At 28.4% G+C, this 21,209-nt stretch overlaps 1 protein-coding gene and 1 long non-coding RNA gene across 3 annotated transcripts in view; one reads left to right on the plus strand and one right to left on the minus strand.

Moving 5' to 3' along the window:
- The first annotated feature begins 321 nt into the window (after positions 1–321).
- LOC129957614 (uncharacterized) overlaps positions 322–21,209 on the plus strand; it is a 269,845-nt gene continuing 248,957 nt past the window's right edge. Inside the window, exon 1 of the long non-coding RNA XR_008782793.1 lies at positions 322–769. This is a non-coding gene — a long non-coding RNA (uncharacterized LOC129957614). The remainder of the gene's footprint in view (positions 770–21,209) is intronic.
- The window catches only part of LOC129957613 (uncharacterized), a 78,227-nt gene continuing 66,784 nt past the window's right edge, over positions 9,767–21,209 (minus strand). For both annotated transcript variants that reach the window (XM_056070031.1, XM_056070032.1), the window contains exon 2: positions 9,767–12,083. In XM_056070031.1, coding sequence (XP_055926006.1) covers positions 11,081–12,019 — 939 coding nt within the window. In that variant the 5' untranslated portion in view covers positions 12,020–12,083 and the 3' untranslated portion in view covers positions 9,767–11,080. The remainder of the gene's footprint in view (positions 12,084–21,209) is intronic.

Consider the following 21,209-nt stretch of genomic DNA (forward strand, 5'->3'; position numbering starts at 1 on the left):
CATGTTTTGAAATCTCCAATTCATGAAAGCAGTAACAATATTGATATATTATTACTGATAGATGCCATCGCATTGAGTCAGAGAAAAATAAAACTTTTCCATATATCATTTGAGCTTGTAAATACAAATATCTATATGCAAAACTACAACACGTCACACGAATTTGCCTAACATAAATATTTAAAATGATTTTTTCTTATCCAATCCATTATAAAAATGACTTTTTCGAACAGAAACGAAACAAGACGTGCATATTTTATCCTTCACCGAATGTTCTTTTGGAAATTCGTACAACCATTCTTACTAAAGAAAAATAAACATATTCTCTTTAATAATACAAATAGGCTTCTTATACATGAAAAAGACTCAGAATTTCTTTCATTCTTTTAAAGAAAATCATTTTTTTTTCACAAATCCGAATTGGCAGCTGAAAAATTTTCTTTATGAAAACCTTACTTGTAATTTCATTTAGTGTATCGCGTAAAATAAAGTTAAAGAAAAAAAAATATTCTTATAAAAATTAGAAAATAAGATGAGCATTCTTTTCATGCAACTATCGTTCTGATAGAAAATGGAGGCATGGTGTTTTTGTCATTTTGCCAGAAGGCTAAAAAGTATCATCACCTTTCAATACAAAAGTATTCTTTTTCCTCGCAGGTGGAACGATTTCAGTTGTTTTAACATTGATAAAAATGCCAGTTAATCGCTTCTGGTTGGTGTGTTTGTTTGTAGAATTTGTTCAAAGTTCTTTTGATTCCGAGAAATGCTGGTAAGGATTATTTTAATTAACATAAAATATATTTAAAAGGGAAATAAAATAGAAATGAAATATTATATAAAATAGATTATAATCTATGTTTTTTTCAAGTACTTTTATGGAAATACTTTATTTTATTACATGTTCATGAAAACAGCATAATCTGGAAATTAAAAAAATCATCGTTGGATGAATTCCAAAAATAAGATTAATTGGATTCCTTTAATGGAGATTATTTTCATTAATATGGAGTCATGTCAATAAATATGGAATCTATTCTGAAAGTATTGGTTTATTCTATAGGCCTAAACTCTGAAAGTATTTTTTTATTCGATGAAAATAGAAATTAAACAAAATTTTGTTTAGCTAAATACTTTTTAAATTCTTTTGCAATAAGATTATATGTATAATTATATTAAAGAATAGATTTTCAAATGGCGGGAAACTGTTAACTCCATAAAAATACTCAGAAGGGAAGTAAATTTTTCTTAAACTTGCATTATTGTATTATAGCCTATTCTGTATTGATTCCTGCTTTTTTATCCGAAATAATATCACATGTAAAATTAATTGTTGATACTAGTCTGCCTTTGTTTCCTTCATAGTAAAAATTTTTCATACCAAGGGTATGAAAAATTGTTTAAGATACATTAATTGTTTTTTCTCTGAATGCAAATTTAAAAGTTTGGTAATTAGTATTGTGTTCACACTAATAACAAACACTTATTCTAGTTGAAAAGCACAGTTGCTGCTTCTTACTGAAACATATAATCCAAAACGGAATTTTGTTTGCATCTGTTATACGAAATCAAGTTTCTTTTAAACATTAAGGTCATAAAAGATCAAGTTTAATGAATAAAATGAATATATATATTACCAAAAGTTACTAGTAAGTGTAGTTAATTTTCAACACAATCGCCGTAAAGATTCAATGATTTATCACATCTGTGGATCAGTTTCTTTTAAAAAAAACCCTTACAGTCAGAGATGTGCAATGGGTTTTAAAATTTATTCGAAGCTCCATATTAGTCCGGCAGATGTTTCAATTTTCTTCAAAGAAAGAATAACGAGCATGAATGTCTGAAAGTTCGTCTTTCAAAGTAACAATTTTGGCTGGTTTGTAGGTCAAATGGTATTACAGCCCCCTCAACTTTTTTTTTAAATGACTTGATCAAATCACTGAGCAATTGAACAAGATCTTCTATTTTGACAATTTTAGACATGTGATCCCCATCATGGAGAAAGCGACTTTAAGCCGAATAAGTTTTATCTCTTCAATGAAATGAAGAACTAATTAGGGCTTTTAAAATAGAATTTCTAGACTAATGTGGAACTGTAAAGGTACGTAAATGGCACATCTTCTTTGAAAAACATTACCACCATTGATAGATGGATTAAATCGCACCATGTGAAATTAACTATTCAAATTGCCAATACACATCTAATGTTCATAATTCTTGGGACAATGAATTTTAAAAATAAATTTTCTGTTAAAGAATTTGAGTCTAAATACTTTATTTTAATAGGTTTTATTTTTAAATGTATAAATTCTAATTAGAAATTTTGCTGAAGATGATGCACGATTAAATCAATGTGATATGTAATTAAATATGATATTTTCTTTTCAATGTATATACACATTTATTTTTTTGTATATATTAAGTTTTAAGATGTAATATATATAGAAAGTATTTTAGATTTTTCTTTAAACGTCAAAAATAAATATGAAAATTATTTACACCCATATTAAACAAATTAATATCTAATACAAAAATAAATAAATCTTTTTTAAGTTGAAAGCGATTTGAGAGACAAAAATAAAATCGTCTGCGATGATAAAAAGAATTCATATAATGTCAACAGATAAATTATTTATTCTCTAGATGTTATAAATTTCAAAATGATGTAAAAAAAATCGCTTGCAGATTATCTAACATAAAATTCAGAATGAAAAAAAAATGGTAGTTTAAATGAATTAGAACTTATGCGAGTGGTATTTATTTTAAGGAAATAAAATAAACTATCAGTGAATTAAAAGAAGAATTAAAAAACGATTTTAACTATTTAGTGTTGATAAAAATGTACAGTTTGGAAAGATATTCGAAATGAAACTTTATAGACATCAATAAATTAATTTCTATTTATAATTTAAATATCATAAAACTTCAAATTGAAGAAAATCATAACTTGAAGAATTTAAAGAAAGTTTGAAAGTGAACCATAATTCATTCATAGCTCTCTTTTTATAATATATGAATATTTTATGATTTTTATTTTTTAAATTTTAAACCTTATTATCCGTTATTTAATAATTTATTATATTTATTAATGGTTTATTGCTTTGAAAAATTTTATAATGCAGTATTTTCTCACAACTATTTCAAATATTCAGAAAATGCATATTCCTCCAAAACTATAAAGAAATTTCATTGCATGATTGAAAAGTGGAATTGACTTAAACAGGAGTACACCTTTGTCAAATATTTGACGTCAATAAAAATATCATAAATTGTGTCAAAAGAAAAGCTTTGTTAAATATTTTATCCAATCCCAAAAATATAGATATTTAGATCTAAATAATATGGCATTTTATCCATTTTTCACAGAATAAAGAATCAATATTTTACTATTCATCCTATAAAACAACTCAATGGGCCACAAAACCGAACAATGCGTTGCATATTTTATATTGCACTGAATGCTTTCAGAGATGTCTGGCAACCGTTCTTCCTCAAAAAAGAACAAATAGGGTCGTCATTAATACAAATAGCCCTCTTAAGCCTTAAGAAGATTCAGAATTCGTTTAGATCCCCTTATGGAAATCGAATTCAGTACAGAAAACCGATTTGGCAGGGAAAAATCATTTCTACACGAACAATCCTTATTGTAATCTCCTTTAATGTGTTTCACAGAATAAAATGCAAGGAAAGATGTTCTTATAAGAATAAGAGAGCGGTAGATATTTTTTTTTCGCTCATCCTTTCGATTTGGCGAGTTGTGTAGACACGGGTTTTGTCATATTGCCAGAAGGCTAAACATAATTACCTCGAAGTAAATATAAATTTGTTTCTTCCGTGGAAAAATGTTTTGAGATTTTTAACATTGATAAAGGACACGTGTAATCGTTTTTATATTGAATTTTTTTATATTTGTTTTCTTTTTCATATCTCATTTAAAGCTTGCCTCGAAATGTTGAGAATATTTTCTCTTGACTGGATTGCGAAAGGTTAAATAATTTCGGTATTTGTCATCAAGAAATTTTACTATTAAATGTATTTTGAATAGCAGAATTGGCTTTTGTGCTCTATAAATTGGATGTTTAGGAAAGACTAATTCCGTAGGAAGTTCATTTTAACAATTTTTTAATTATATTTCTTTAGATGTAATTAAAAAACTTGTTTTCAGAAATTTTACCGTAAATGCAAATTACTTTCATAATTTCAAGAAATTTATCAACCCCAAATTTTAATTGTTTGAGAAAACGAATTTATTTGTCACTTTCAAAATAATTTTTTTTTTATGGAATTGTTAAATAGTTTTGACTCAAGGTCTTTTTTTAGTTAGTTTTTTTTAGTTTGTTAAAGTTATTTTAGATCCATTAGTATGGTTTTTGGATTGTTGATAAGGATGAATGAAAATTAAAATTGAAAAGGTGAATTGTTTTTGTTTTTTTTTCATTTGAAATAAATTTTAAATATTTGAAAAGACATTTAAGACACGACCAATAATATAACATTATTTTATGTTTTGATAAATTCATGAACATATTTTAACATTCAGTTTCATTTTGTTGAAATATTCATACATTTAGGCCAGTTTTTATCAGAAGTAGAAAGAATATTTGAGTCTAGATATTAGTTTGAATTGATAGATATTAGATATTGTCGAATATTCATCTGTTAATTAAGTTTCTTAAGAATGTTTAAAGCATTATAATAATGTTTGTTGCATCTGCGCATGTGCTAATGAATTCAATCTAAACTAAGGTATAAATATAATTTCAGTTTAAAATTTCTTTCAAATTATGGTAAGATTTAGGAAGAGAAAATAAGTTATTATTCTTTTGAAACATTTGGAAAATATCCAAAGAATAAAAATCATAAAAAAAATATAAACAAAAATCCGGTTTTTTCTTTCTTTCTTTCTTTCCCTTTTAAACAAATTTTGATCTAAAAGAGAGGTTATGATATGCTAATATTTTACCTTGACTTGAATAAAGATTAAATTTTTATAATTTTTTTTTTATTTGATATTGTTCTAGTCAAAACATTTAGACAAACATTTAGTCTTTGTACAAAAATAATATTTAGAATCTTGCGAAATCGTTTGATCCTTTTATTATAGCCGAAATTTCCATCTGGTGTTAAAATGCCTTTTCAATCATTTTTTTAAAGTTTAGATATTGGAATTCCTTCGAAAAATTTTATGTTGCATTAAAACGGGTAATTGTAGGGATGTAATAATTTTTTTTATTTGATTTCGTCATTAAAATGTTTAATAAGAACTAATTTATGAAGCTAATTAAGGGTTTCTACATTTTCCGAAAAGATAAATTAGCTGCTTATCAAATGAAATATTAAAACTGGAAGTTCAACTTTCACTGTCTCGTGACTTATTAGAAATCACGTGACACTTAAGTCATGTGAATAGACTCCATTATAGTGAATTTACTTTAAGCTAATTAAGGAAAAAAAGAAATTTTAACATATAACATACAAACATATTAGCGTATTATTACACAAATTATGTTTAAAAATATTATTAGTACGATAATTATCATATTACATGATTTATTATATAATTATTATATTTAAAAATATTTTTTTAATTGAAAAAATTAGCTTTACAGCGGCATCAGTTTTATTTACGTATTATTTTTTATCTTCTATTTAAAACTTTTAAAAATACATTTTATATTAAAACTTTTCATTACTTTAGTTATTTCCTTTAAATGCTCATATGTGATGAAATAAAAAAAAATTGAGGGAACATTATCATTGCTATATAATTTAAAGCAACTTTTAAAAGTAAAATAAAGGCAGGCGAAAATCAGATTTTTTTTCTTGATATGATTAATCGAAATAGAGAATCCAATCTATTTAATTTTTTTCTCCAAAACTGAGTTCTGAAAATAATCGTTAGTTTTAATTTTTAAGACTCAAATATAAATATAAATTTTGCAAATGCGTAATATAAATTCTCAAAAAGAGATATGAAAAATGTTTGTCTTATTTTTATGTGGATTCACATGCTTCTAAAAATTGAAATTCGCATGTCTTAAAAATATCTAATATACTTATTTAACAAATGTTTTTATAAACATACAAATCGTCAAAAATAATATTAAAAAAATAGAGGCCTAAGTATTTTTCCTATTTCATACTGGCTAGTTACAAAAAACTCTTTTTGCCGCCAAATATTCAAATCTAGATAAGACAAAAAATTTCCTACAAAAATCAAAAAACAGAAACTACAACGTTTCACTTTTGACCTTTCATTAAATTGCACCTGCAAAAGCAGGTGTTTTTTTTATCTCTTATTTTTCTTTTTCTAATTTTATGGTCTGAATTTATTCTAGTTTCTTCTTGATCAATTTTAATTTGAGTCACTTGTATTATAGAAAGGTACGCCGGCCATCTATTTTTAATTATTCGTCAGCCAAGGAAATGTTCCCCTTTTTTCAAAATCTTGAAGTGACATATTTCTTCTCTCTTTGGAACAAAGAATTGCAGATACTCCCCCCCCCTTCTCCACTTGTTTTGTAAAGAAATTGTTTGCATCGGAGAAATTACTTAGTTAAATTTAAAGGTTCAACAATTGAAAGACATGAAATATTTTGCATAAAAATTTTGGATTTTCAATGCATTAATTCCACTTAAACAGTTGTCATTTCAATTCAAGTGATGGATGTGACGTATTTCTTCCTTCTTTAGACGAAAGAATTACAGATTTTTTTTTTCAGCCGGAATTTGTATTGCAAAGAAATTGTCTGCGTTGGGGAAATTAATTTATTAGTTAAATTTCAAAGTTCAACAGCTGAAAGAGACGAAATGTTTTGCAGTGTAATTTTGGATTTCTTATAACATTTAATTGCTAGATTGCAACATTTTAATAATAAAATAATTTTTTGTCATATCTTAAAGGAAAATTACCGTAATGAACTTTAAATAAAAGAGAATTTTTGTCTTAATTGTATAGAGTATAATATTGCAAAATTTTCTGAATTGACATAATTTAATTGCATCTTTTTCTAAGTGTTGTGCATTTAGAATTTTTAATCTATTAATTCGAATTTAAATTGTTAATATCAATTTACATGACTGGTGACTCTCTAAAGAAATTCATTTCTATTTCTCAATCTTGATTTCAGAGTCTTTTACAGCTTTAATGATAGAAATAATAATTTAAACACAAAGAGTATTGATTAGATAAGGAATGCTATCGTAAAGTTATGATATTTTGTCAAGAATATCAAATTTTTGCAATGTGAGAAATTTTAAATTTTTGAAATTTTAGTCTACATTCTTTAATTTATTTATAAAGGAGAGGTCTAACAAAATTTTTTAGAAATGCGCTCTTCTTATTGCGTATAACTGTTTTTGCACAAAAGTGATGCACAATAAGATGAGCGCTTTTCTGAAATTCTTTGTTATGCCCTGATTTGACTTGAATTCCGTTAGATGCATTCTTTTATTTATCGCTTGCCGTTATTTTTTTTAATTCGAAATTTACATATTGCTAATAATCTGAATTCACTTTATTGTTAAATGTAAAGATCTCCTCCATATTTTATATCATCCCATTTTGGTAAAATAAACCCATCCTGACGCATGCTCAAAAGCGCCGTGTTTTTCTATATCTGAGAATCGACAGTACACTGACTTTATTATAGGACGATTATAAAGAAAAACAACCCCATTCTTAAATTTAACTACATTGAGATTAATTCCCCAAAAAACATTATTTGACTATAATTTATCAAAAAATCTTTTCTGATTTATATAAAATTTCTTTGTTGTTCGCCAACGGATTCTAAAACTTTCCGCTCTTTCGCGCATGCGTCAGGATGGGTTTAATTCGTCAAAATAGGGGTGAGAGGAAAAAATGAAAGGAGAAGTTTACATTTAACAATAAAATAAACTCGGATTACTGGCTGACTTATGAGGTGTAAACATTGCATAAAATTCACACTACTGTCGGAAAAAGATACTAATTCACAATAAAATATTTTAGAGGACTTTTTATTTACTGTAAGAGGCATAAACATTAAATTATTATGAATACATGAAAGATTTCATCATAAGATTAAATTAAAAATTTGATTACTTACTTTTTTAGAAAATATTAATGATTTTTTTTATGTTGAAAGGTTGCTTATTCGATATGTTATTGAATTTTTTTGACAATATTTTGAGATAATCAAAAGTTTATTCTATTTAAAACTTGTTTGTCATTTAAGGAATTGTTTTAAATGTGGAACGACTTAAGAATACTATAAATATTATTTTTGAATGGTATGTTTAAAAATATAATTAACAAGGATTTCCTTACTTAAAACTATTATTATTTTAAATATATTGCAGAAAATAATTAAGAGAATTTGAAACAACACTTGAATTAGCCATATAAAACGAAATTTTGAATAAAAATAAAATAAAGTGGTAAGAAACGGGACACGCGTGAAAAAAATTTGAACAAAATATATTTAATAGGGCGGAAATCAAGGTCAAAGAATGACAAATAATTACAGAAATGTGTTCATCTTTCTGAGCCTCCCTCCTTAATGAGACGGAATGTCAAAAAGTGGTAGTCAAAGAATACTGAAACGAACTATAGTTAGAAATCTTTTGAGAAAATATTAAGATGAATGAAATGAACCATTTTATCAATAAACTGTTAAAATTCTCAAAATAAAGAGAAAAAATAGTAATGATGATATACATAGTGGATTTCAAAAAACATCTAATATTATTAGTGTTTCGATTTTTTCTTTTTTTTTTTGAAATCAGAGATGAAATTGGTGATACAGGTGTGTTTAAAACTCATAGGATACACACATTGGCTCTGTATGACAAATTCACGAAGTTATATAATTACTATCTACAAGTTTTAATAAGCACACATTATTTCTTGGTTAAGCACGAGACCCACTTAATATAAATTTGAAATTGCTTTCAATAACGCAGACTTGTTTAAGAATAAATGTTTACTTTTAGGAATATAACATTAGATAAAAAATGTTAACAGAGCGTAAGAGTAGGCCATTTAAGCACCTTAAATCCTTGCATTAACATTGAAAATTTAAATTTTATCTCGTTTACCATATATCGTGAAGAAGTTTAAGAAAAAGTATAGCGAGGTTATTTGGATTCAAATTCAAATTGGTAGATGCATTTTAGAAGTTTAAAAATATGAATAAAGGAAATTCAAATTTTCAGAATGAATTAAATTTAGTATTATAATTGGATAAATGTAAGAAAGATTATACAAATTTTTAGAATGAAATGAAATTTGAATGCCTTTAAGATAAATATATATATGGAATTCGAAATTTTTAGATTATTTTAAACAACTTTGCATATTTATAGGATAAAAATATGAGTGGAGATTTAAATTTTTTGGAATGAATTAGGTTTTGCATTTTAGAAGGAAATTTGAATGGAGATTAAAATTTTTAGAATGAATTAAATTTTTTATTTTAATAGGATAGAAGAAGAAATGGAGATTTAAAATTTTAGGCTTAGGTAATTTCTGCATTTTTAATAGAATAAAAGTATGAATAAATATCCAAATTTTTGGAGAAAAATTAAATTTTTATATAACTTTTCAATAAAAGTTTTCAAATTTTTAGAATGAAATATAATTTGAATATCGGCAAATAAAAAATATGAGTGGAGATTTAAACATTGCATATTAGTAGGATAAAAATTGGAATGGATATTCAGATTTTTGGAATGAATTAAATATTTATATTTAGGAAGGCAAAAATATATATGTAGAGATCAAGATTTTTAAAAAGGAATTAAATTTTGCATATCTCTTTGGTAAAAGTCAGAATGGATATTTAAATTTTAAGAATGAGTTAAATTTTGAATAACAGAAGAATAAGAATATAGGTGAATATTCAACTTTTTAGAATGCATTAGATTTACCTTTTTAATGTTTAGAGGAATATATTTTTTAGTCATAAACGATATCGCATACCCTCGATATATCGAAATTACGCGTTCACAAGTGGGTACAAAAATTATCAGTGACCATTTCAGTAGTTCTTTACAAAATTCAAGTTTTTAAAAAAGCCACAGAGTAATTCAACACCAAAATACACCGACTATAATAGTCTTAACAATCTAAACACCAAGCCATTCAGAACAATATTATTTCTATCAATATCAATCTATCGACACATTTTATTAATACATCCCTGTCTTTTCTAAGTGCTTACCATCCCAGGCAAAGATTGAAATAAATGCCAAGATAGGTCACAAAACTGTTAATGATTGGGTGACGCTGTTGTGAGGTACATTGCGGCTTATTCTCTATGGGCCAAGAGATAAGTTGTGCAAACTGTTTTAATTCTGGCTTGGCACTTACAAACATAAAAATACTGCAGGATGTAGAACTTTATTGCCTGGTTTGATAAGCAACAATATACACTTTTATTATTGGGTCTGACCCATAATATTACTGTTTTCTATTAGCATCTCGATAATGCATTCTGGAATTCACATTATCCTGGATTCATGATGTCACTGACAGGAAACGAATTATATTTCATCTCTGAAAAATCTTATAAAAGACCAAGTCCTACTGATTTTTTCATCAAATTACAACTTATAATTTTATCATTAATTTTTTTAAAATCTTCGGCACTGTTTTAAAAGAAGACATAATGCCTATAGACTCAGAACCATTTTAAGAGAAAAATTATGATTCGTTTCTCAAATCCTGCTTTGAAATTATTCAAGAAAGGAGATAACTCCCTAATTTCACCGATACATCTGACCACTCAGATATTCTAAGGTTTGGTGTTGATTTCACAAGACACCAAAATTAAAATTTGATCATTTTCACCGGAATGTTTGTAATTTTGTTCTCTTAGACAGACAGGCAGACATGTCACTAATAAGCTTTTACCATTTCACAAGGACTAATCTACAATGGCTTCATGTCGTCCGCACATGCAAGAATATGAACACAGATTGCATAGCTTAAAAAGCGTGCTCGCTATACCTACAGGGTAGAGAGAGACACGCCAACCATATTTCGATGGGACTTGTTTATTAAATATCAGTTGTTACCGCCTATAATCGTTGATAACTTTCAGGATGTCCTCCTTTGCCTTCTAGCTATGGACACAATAGTGCTTCGACTGCGATAGTCTTGAGGTCTCTTGGCAGTTACCACTATTGATTTTGGAACAGTTTTGCCCGCCTCATCCTTCTTTTTTGATAGTTTCTTGCCATGCTTAGAACAAATTTCCTTGGCAGGCTTTCTTTCCATCTCTTCGATGGAAATATCAGCAGATCCAAAAGACGCTATGCTGCCTGCCATAGAATTCGCACCAGTGGAAGTGGTAGGAGAGGCAGGCTCTTTGACATCTGTGTTCTGTGCACCTTGTTGCTGCTGTTGTTGTTGTTGCTGCTGCTGCTTTTGAAGTTTGTAAGGCGAGCATGGCAGGCTCCTTGAAGCATCCTCTGTGATCCTCAACGTTCCAAACTTAGGCCCACTCTTCGAAGGTCTCTTACCAGAGGTATGGACCTTCAGGGCTACCACGGATGGCTTAACGAACACCTCCTCCAGCTGGAATCCAGCGGCATCTTCGAATCGAAATGGTTCGTCTGGTCGACCCTTATAAGCAAAAGACAGCCCATAGGCAGATCTACCGCCACTTGATGAAATACTACCCAGTTCACAATCACCGAGGTCCATGTCATCGTACAAATAGAGGGATGTGGTTTTCTTTGTGGTGGGCAAAGCATTTCGACTACGATTGAACCGGCTTTTGTAGATAAGGAATAGGGTAAATAGGCTAATGAGGATACCAAGCGTAGCAGCTATGCGGATTCCCGTCCAGGGGTCATAAGCGTCGAAGTATTCTTTGGTAAGGAACTCCCGTGTCGCTGGACTAAGGTCTCGCATCTTGACCACTCTCGGCCGTCTGGGGATGAAGTAAGGGATTCGTGTGGGAGAGCGTCCTCGGGTGGTATGTTCGGTTTCGTTGGACCGGTGAGAAATATCGTCATCGTCTCCTTCGTCCATGGTTGAGACTTCATGAGATTGAAATGGAAGAAGTGGATTTTGCTGATTGCCTCAAAGCATCAATCTGCAAGAAAAATAAAGGAATATTCATATGAAGGCATTTGGATTTGAAAAAATAAAGCATTGGAAAAAATGTTTGATTGATATTTGTTTTACTGTAGAGTAATTTTAAGTTCTGTGGGTACTATAATCTTTGATTTTCTAAAAAAAAAATATTCATATGCAACATTAATGGTTTAGTGTGAAGAATATTATAAATATTTATTCTTTTAAATACCGTTTTAATGGATTCAATAGAAATTAATGTGCTTTTTCTTGAATGCAACACCTCATCATCTAAATTTGTATAATATACTTTTAAATAACATGGTTTATGCAAGATTAAAAACTAGAAAATAAAACATGGCTTATGCTTTTTTTTATTCTAAAGGAATTTAATTGATCAAGAAACGTATGAATAACCAGCACAATATCCAAAAATAAATAAATCATTTTCTTCATTCGAATGTATTATTAATATATTTTTTTATGAAAACATAAGCGATTTTTTTCAAATTTCCTGAAAATATTACAAACTATTTTTTGAAGAATTAATTATCATCTAAATTAAAAACTGCACAGTAAATAAACAACTCGGAATACATTTATAAGGTTTTACTTCTGGTAGTAACTAGATTGAATCATCAGTGAGTTTTAAAAAATATATGAATATTCATTAAATAACGATATAATTTCTTTCTTTTGCAACTATAATTGATATATTTTAATAAAATTCGTACATTAAAAATTTTTTAAAGTATATGAATACTTTTCAAGTATCGAAATGATTGTTGTTCAAAATGTAATTAATATTTCTTTTTCTATAAAAATTCCTGGAACCCGATAGGAAAATAAATAATGAACGCGATATAATAACGTGAGGTCATATATACAGTCATATATAGTCACAAAGATAATAGCTTTAGAAACTATTATTTATTTTACAACATAAAATTAAAAAGGAAATACCCATTCAAATCTCTTTTCCAAGGTAAAGATAAAATATTCAATCTAAAGAACTAAGTCACGTGCAGCGTCTGAATTTTCTGATCATTTTTTACCCATAATATTACCGATAGTAAGTTTTTGTTTCTTTATTTTTTTACTTATTTTATTTGTTCTTTTTAAGTAAGCATTTTCTGATCATTTTTTTACCCGTAATATTACCAATAGTAAGTTTTTGTTTCTTTATTTTTTTACTTATTTTATTTGTTCTTTTTCAGTTAGTATCTAATTTTGGTTCAAGTATATTTAATCACTTTTGAAATAAGTAAATAAGCACTATATAAATTTCATTATTTATTTCTTTTTTAAAAAGTGGCAATATATGCCAAGTGAATGAAATATAAACTAAATTAATAACTCAGATTTCGTTAATAATGCTATATGTTTTGAATAACAAAAAAGGGCTATGTACATTCAAGTAATAAATTAATTTATGTTCGACTTGAACTAGAATTACTTTTTTTTTGAATAAAAATCAAACATTTTTCCTAATTCGATGCAAAAAATAAAGCAGACGATAATTTGGAGCATTAATATGCCGAATGAATAAAAAGTATAAAATAAATAAATAAATCAGATTTTATTTATAATGAAAAGTAATATTATGTACGAAATAAAGATAAGCAGATATTAACCAGATTTTGAAAAAAAGTTTAGTAATTTTCTGAGTCATCATCAACTACATAACGTCTTTTGTATCGAATTACGCTTCAAAATGCTTGAAATATTGCACCTTTCTTTATGCTTGTCATTTAATTTTTTGAAATTTATGATACTGCAGAAAGAACTAAGTAAATGATAGAATAAAGCTTTTATTCTAGATTCTTTCCTTTGGTTACAAGTGCAAGGGAAAATGTAATTTCCTTTCCGAAACATATTACTTTCAATCACGGAAAGCGTTTCATTTTAAAAGTTTCATTATCTCCTTGGCATAAGTTGTTCAACTTTGACATAGAAAAGTATATGATATTGGTTTTCTTTTAAAGAATTATTTTATTAAAGAATAACTATAGTAAATCCATGATAATTTTTTTTTCTGAAATATTATGATGTATTTCCTTATTATTAAATGTTTTGCTTAAAAATCTTGAATTTTGTATTTATAGAACATGCATTACCTTGAGAAGTTTGCTTTTAAAATGGAGAACGATTTCTTTTCTTGACTTAATGAAAAAGTAATTTCGTCTTTTCAATTTTTTTAGCATAATTGTTGCTAAGCAACGCTTCTTCTTGTAAATTTTAGTAAGATAATTTTTTAAAAGACATAATAGTGATTGTTAATTCAACGAAATATCTATAAATAAAAAAAAAAGGAATCTAGATCCTACGCCCTTCCAATTTTTATTTTTTTATATCTAATAGTTGATCTAATCAATGTAATGGATTTTAATTGATTCAAAAATTCTTAAAACTGAAATTGCTGAAAAAAGTTATTTCGTTTTATGGTCTCGTAAATTTTTTATAAGTACAATTTATATTAAATTTTATAGTAAAGGAATGAATCGCAATCTGCGATTTGAATTTATTTCGTTTAATTGGATAACAAATATAAAAGAAAATGTAAAAACTACCTTAAATCTTGAAACCCATTTTTTAACTAATAAGTTCCTAGTTTGTAATCTCAAAGATTTAAGTGAATATATATATTTTTTTATTTGTCATATGATTTGATACACTTAGAAATGCTACAACTCTGCTGGATATTCAAATAGAAAAATCTTACATATTTAAAAAAAAATTAATGTTAAATTAATGTGCAATTATAAAGTGAATTGATGAGTTATGAAGCTAATATTACGAAGTTTGATTGTCGAATTATTTAATTCTAATTATGAACAATTTAAAATTTAGTAATTTATTGATCTTAATATTATTCAAAATATTATAAAGCAGTTCTTATTAATTTAACTTTATTTATTAAATTTACTTGTTGCTTACTTATTTATGAAATATTTTATTTGTGAGAGAACAATTAAAAGTTAAAAATCGATTTTATTCAAAATTTTAGAACTTAATATAATTTTTTTTTTCCTATCATGATTTTTAGACTGAGATTTGTAAATTTCACATTTTAGAGATAGTGAATTCTATTGTTGTCCCACCAGTGTCGGTGAAATCAAATTCGACTGTATATACAAAAGCAAAGAATGTTAGAAAAATAATCTCCTGGATTATTTTTTTCTTAACCCTAGATTTTCAATTGATATTACTTAATTTAAATTTCAGTTAACTTAATTAATATCATTTTATTAGAAATAAATCTTGAGATTTGAAGGAAAAATGCTGTAAATAAGTTATTTAGTTGATTGAATGTATAATTATTGAAATCAGCTTAAATTTCACCCTGCAGTTATATGATAAAATTGCATATATCATAAAAAAATTAATTGTCTAGTGCCTTATGTTGACGCAACTTCTTTTTTACTTTTTTATATTCTAAATAGATAAAGATTTTTTTTTTATTTAAACAGGGAAAATAGATGCTGAAACCACCTCACATCGTTTTATTTTTATGTAGAAATATACCCGTGTTCAAATGTAGAGGGCTTTGAATGGTAAATATAATATGAATAGTCAACTAACCAACAGAATTACTTTTATATATATTTCTAGCACTATTTTTTATGATAAATCGACTGAACTGGTGATCATTGGTATAGAATAAAATCTTTAGTCTGGTCGGTGGCAGAGAAGGGGTTAACAGGCTTACTTTCACGACTTTCACTTGATAATCGGACTGTCTATCTAATTATATTGTTACGAACCTGCGATGCGGCTTCCCAGCATAGCTGGTTCCATAGGAGGACCCAGAGCTTGGCAACAAACTTGGCGACCATTTGGCGACTTGGCGACGAATTTGGAAACTTTGGCGCCAAAATAGATTATACCCCAAACATTGAGAATTTTCCCGATCCGTCGAGTAGGAACGGAGATACGCCTCGAACGTTCCTGATTGGTTGAGATGCGTCTAGCCCCGCCTCCTGAGACCTATAAAAGGAAGCAGCCGCATCTGCCGGGTAGTCGTGAACCGGGAGTGTGAATTGAGAAGAAGTCGGAAGCGGCAGAGCAGAGCAGAGGAGTGGTGAGTCGAGTGGTGAATTGGAGTCGTGACCCAGTAGTGGTGAAATGACGGTGAATTGAGTCGTGGACCAGTGGAGTCGAAGAGTAGTCGGAAGCGACGCTGAAGAACTAGTCTTCCAGGGACTAGCGGAGCAGCGACGGTGTAGAGCTGCTGTGTATACTGTTGAATACTGCTGTGTATACTGTTGTATACTGCTGTGTATACTGTTGTATGCTGCTGTGCATGCTATTGTATGCTGCATGTCTCGGCTGAAGATAATCGTCTTCTGTGCTGTATATAGTTGTCATCTTTGTGCTGTCCTGTGTGTCTTCGTGTCAATAAACGTCGTTGTTTTATTTTCTACTGCCGCCTGCTGATTGAGCGATCTCCACACCATATAACTCCCACTATCCAAACGAACCCCCGGAAATTTCGTAACAATATGAATACTTCTTTATTTTCTCTTGACTATAGTAGAGAAGTTGTTATCTAATTAGATAGTTAGTTCGATATTATTAGATATTAGGTATGAGCCGCAGGAAAATCACACGGTTTCAAAACACGGCTTACTTTATAGTACTACTGATCAGTATAGGCGGCGTTTTGTGACAGGATACACGAATGTCAGATTAGGGAGGAAAATTGCCGATTAAATCTTTTTTATATCGAATTACTACTTCTCAATTGCGGGATTTCTGTGCAGGACTTAATACCTATTCCCCTCTTCTGATAAGTCATGGTAGTCGAGAGGAGAATAAGCCCACAGGTTTGTAATATGAAATGTGCAATGAAACATTTTGAACCATATGTTTGACTTTTATTTAACACTAAACGTACCACAACCGGTCAAATGAGCGATTATGAACTTTTGAATAGAAAATGCGCATATCATGTTATCGCTTTTGCACATTTGACCTCGTGACTTTTTCTAAGAATTATATACAGTTAATATTCTATTATTTTTTTATTTTTATTTTGTTGATTTTGAGTTAATACTTGTCGTATACCTTTATCTACCACAACCGGTCATTTGACCGGGGGGGGACAATTTATTGCTTTATAAGGTTACCGGATGAGAAATTATGATGTAATGCGTATTCAACGTATTGTATTCAGTTAGTTCCGCATTTCTGCAACCTGAGATCGTTCATGTTACGATAAAACTAAATTTGGTGTAAATCTGACCGATCAAATGGCGAGGAAATATACCACAAAATCTAAATCTTGCAGACTGGCCTCTCCAGGTATTTTTCAATATTCTTGATTTAGTTGTTATAATTGCATGGAATTTGTACAAGCACACGACAGACAAAAATAGATCGAGATCGAAAATAGATCGAGACAAGATTTTTCACTCTAGTTAACAATAGAACTTGTCGCCGATTTTCGAGATGCCCGTGAACAACCGAAAGAAAGAACAAATATAAAAAGATAGATGCCTAAATCTGTTACAGATTCTTATCAATGTAAGACATGTCAAATAGGGTATTGTAACGACAATAAAACAATCAAAATTTGTTCTAAATGTGAAAAATATGTTTGCGAAAAATGTACAATAAAAACACCCTGTATATGCAAATAAGGCAAAAAGCAATGGAATAATATTTCTTATTCTCTGTGTTTGTAATGTATGAAGATTGACAATATACAATTTTGTTTGGTTATAATAAAAATTATAATAATTTATATTAATTATAATATTTATAATAATTATAATTAAATTATAATTTTGTTTAATTTAATTGGAATTCCTTTTTAAAATTCATATTTCATACATTCAATAAAGAAACATAAATTCCGGTCACTTGATCGGCTATGGTAGAAATAGGTATGTATTAAGTGTTGGGCAGGTGTCGTCCTCGTCATCTGACCGCGGTTCAAAATGACGAGGTCCGTCTTAAAATAGCCCTAGTGTTGCCTTAAAACGGGACGTTAATATAACTAAACTAAACTAAACTAAGTATTAAGTGTTGGTATGCTTAGTGTTAAGTAGCATGGATTGAATATTTAATTCGTGCTTTAGTATTCATTCTTTAGTAGTTAGTGCAATGCAGGATTAAATTATACGTTAAGTATCATGATATGCATCTTTGGTATTTTTCCTTATCATCGTAGTCTAGCAAAGCAGCCTAGTATCGTTTCCAATGTAGCCTGACAAGTCATTGGCACTTATTTTCACTGAGAAATATATTGTCTTCAGTGTACTATACAAACCCATCTCAATTTAGTATACAAATTTGCAAAATTTCGCTTCAGGCTTCAGCACTATCTCCATGTTAACAGAAAATACTATTTTTATTTTATAGTGTAAGGAATATACAAAGCATTGTAATAACCAAAATAATCTAATCAGAGATTTTGACATATTTCCTCATTTGAAACCTGTCTGAATGGGTAAAACACATTTTAAATTATGTCTATTTGTCGCTCTGTCCTTCTGTCTGTGAATACGATAACACAACAGTACTTTGAGCTAGACGGATGAAATTTAGTATATTGACCTTGCATCCATTTCATAAATAATAACAAATTTTAAACGAAATCTATTCAAAGGAAATTTATTTTTTCAGTTGTTTGAGAGCAAATAAATATGTTAACTATAAAATGTAAAGATTTGATAAAATTTGGCATCCTGATTTAATATGATCTACGGTCATCTAATACGGACATCTAAGATGATAAGCCGTATCAAACGGGGAACCAATTCCGTCAAGGCTGTTGTTGGTTTCTTTTGAATGCATTGTAAACCTGAAAATTTAACCCTTTACACTCGGGAAAGTAATTCAGTGCCCAATTATTCAAGAAATACAAAAGATTTGTTCATTGCTCCAAAAATTAATATATGTATATATTTATTAAAAATTAATCTACATATTCTTATTGCTCTGTAAGCACATTTAAGAGTCAAAATAAAATAAATAAATAAAATATGAAAATAATGCACTGTCTTGAATGGTGCTCGAGAGGAGCCATCCCGAGAGAAAAGGGTTAAAAACCTACAATTTAGGTAATTGAAAATTTTAGATTAGCACTTCAGTTGTAGAGTTTCAACTCATTTTGAACAAAATCTGTCCAAGGAATCAACTTCTATTGGTTTGTATTTTATTTAATAAATTTCCATAAATAAAAAATGCAATGAGTTAAATGAATGGAATTTAATATAATTTTGTGACTACAATTGTAATTCTATGTCAAATTTTGGTTTTAATCATTTAGAAAAAAAGTATCAGAAATAAATATTCGATTTCTATTAATTGTTTAAGTCAGCGGTTAATCGCCAAAAAAAGAAAAAAATCATCAAAGTATACGCACTCTGAATACAGTATCAGTAAAAATGGTTGATTCACTCCATAGATCGATCTTTCATAATTATTTTTATCCAATGTCTTGTAAATAATGCACAGTTACAGTTTTTATTCTATATTTTATTCTATTATAAACTCTTACGTATTCGGTTCTAAAAATAAAAATCTGAGCACTCGTGGCCCTCTAGGGCTTGCCCATGGTCCAAGATTTCATATAAAAAGATTGGCGATAAAAGCATTTTAAGGAATATGCGAGAATTCTCATTTCGGAGAAACAACTCAAGTTATAATTTTATAATTCTCATTTGATCAGTTGCATGATTGAATTCATGAATTCATATTTAAATTTATCTCTTTAAACTCATATATTATTATATGAGTTAAGATAATGTTGCCCCTAGTGTTGCGAATTTGGGACTGTCTCGAGGTTGGGCCTGCTAAAATGATAACGATCTCAAACATACATCAAAGATTGTGAAAGAATTATGACTATATCGTGTTGCGAAGAATTTAGACCATCCTCCACAATCGCCAGATCTAACTCCCAATGAAAATTTATGGGCATATCTTGAGAAAAAAATACATGAAAGAACCATTTCTAATAAAGAAAAGGTGAGACAAATTGTCATAGAAGAATGGCAGAGAATCCCTCCCCAACTAACAGAAAAAAAAGTGTCACGTGTATGCCTAGACGATTAAAAGCATATTTAATAAACTCTACTACATTCAATTCGAAACCAGATTCAAAATATTTTAGATAAATACGAAAGATAATAAATTTTGAGTCAAACTACTTACCTGAAATTAATAATACATTTTACAGACAATTTTAAATGAAATTATTCTTGTTCTCAATTTGCTTTATGTAAATTTAATCAATTTTTAATCAACTCTTTTATTTTACGAATTATTTTTAATAAATATAGGGCTAGAAGGCACGTTTGAAACAGAAACTTCTATTTAAATTTACAAAATGTAATCTTTTCCCACTAAAATCAAGATTTCTCATTTCTCATTTCTAAAATTAAGATAAATGCATCTCATAAATGACTAACCAAAATTAACGATAGGGTAATGTTTCTGAATCTTAAACAGAGGGCACTTAAATAAATACATAAAGATGATAAAGCGCAGGGGAAATTTTAAATACTTTATTTTTTTTCCAGAAACCCGGGAAGCATAAAATTTTGAATTGCCAATCTTTTATCTAATCTTATTTGATTAAAAAGCTTTCTTTTGAATTTTAAATTTAATTTTTATAAATCCAAAGCTATGTGAGAGTGTAAAATTATATCCTCAGTTATGAAACGATATTTAGTAATGCTTCGAAATAAAGAGAAGATGAAGAATACAAAGGGAAAGTATTGTAAAAACGTCTAATAATTCAAATACGAGATTTGCATGAGCAACTACGTTTTAAATCATCCTGAACCTGAGAAACATATTTTTTGGATTTTTCACTTATCTGTAAAAATGACAACTCAATAACGCGTTGATTTACAGTTATTAAAGGTATTTATATTCTTAGTACAAAATGTGCAGATTTTTATCAAAATTTACACGAAATATGTCAAAGAAAAGTCTGTCTGTCTTCACAAAGAGAGAGAGAGAGACTTTTATCTTCCTTTCTATTCTTCCTTATTTTGTTATAATAGCTTAAATGAATAGAATTACACTTCATTGATGATGTTTGCTACACAAAATTTTCAGAATTGTATTCAATTTTAGACAAATATCACTGAGGATGGGACTTATGCTTGTATTAGACAGTGATAATTCG

Source organism: Argiope bruennichi, chromosome 11, assembly GCF_947563725.1.
Source record: "Argiope bruennichi chromosome 11, qqArgBrue1.1, whole genome shotgun sequence".
Classification (NCBI taxonomy): domain Eukaryota; kingdom Metazoa; phylum Arthropoda; class Arachnida; order Araneae; family Araneidae; genus Argiope; species Argiope bruennichi.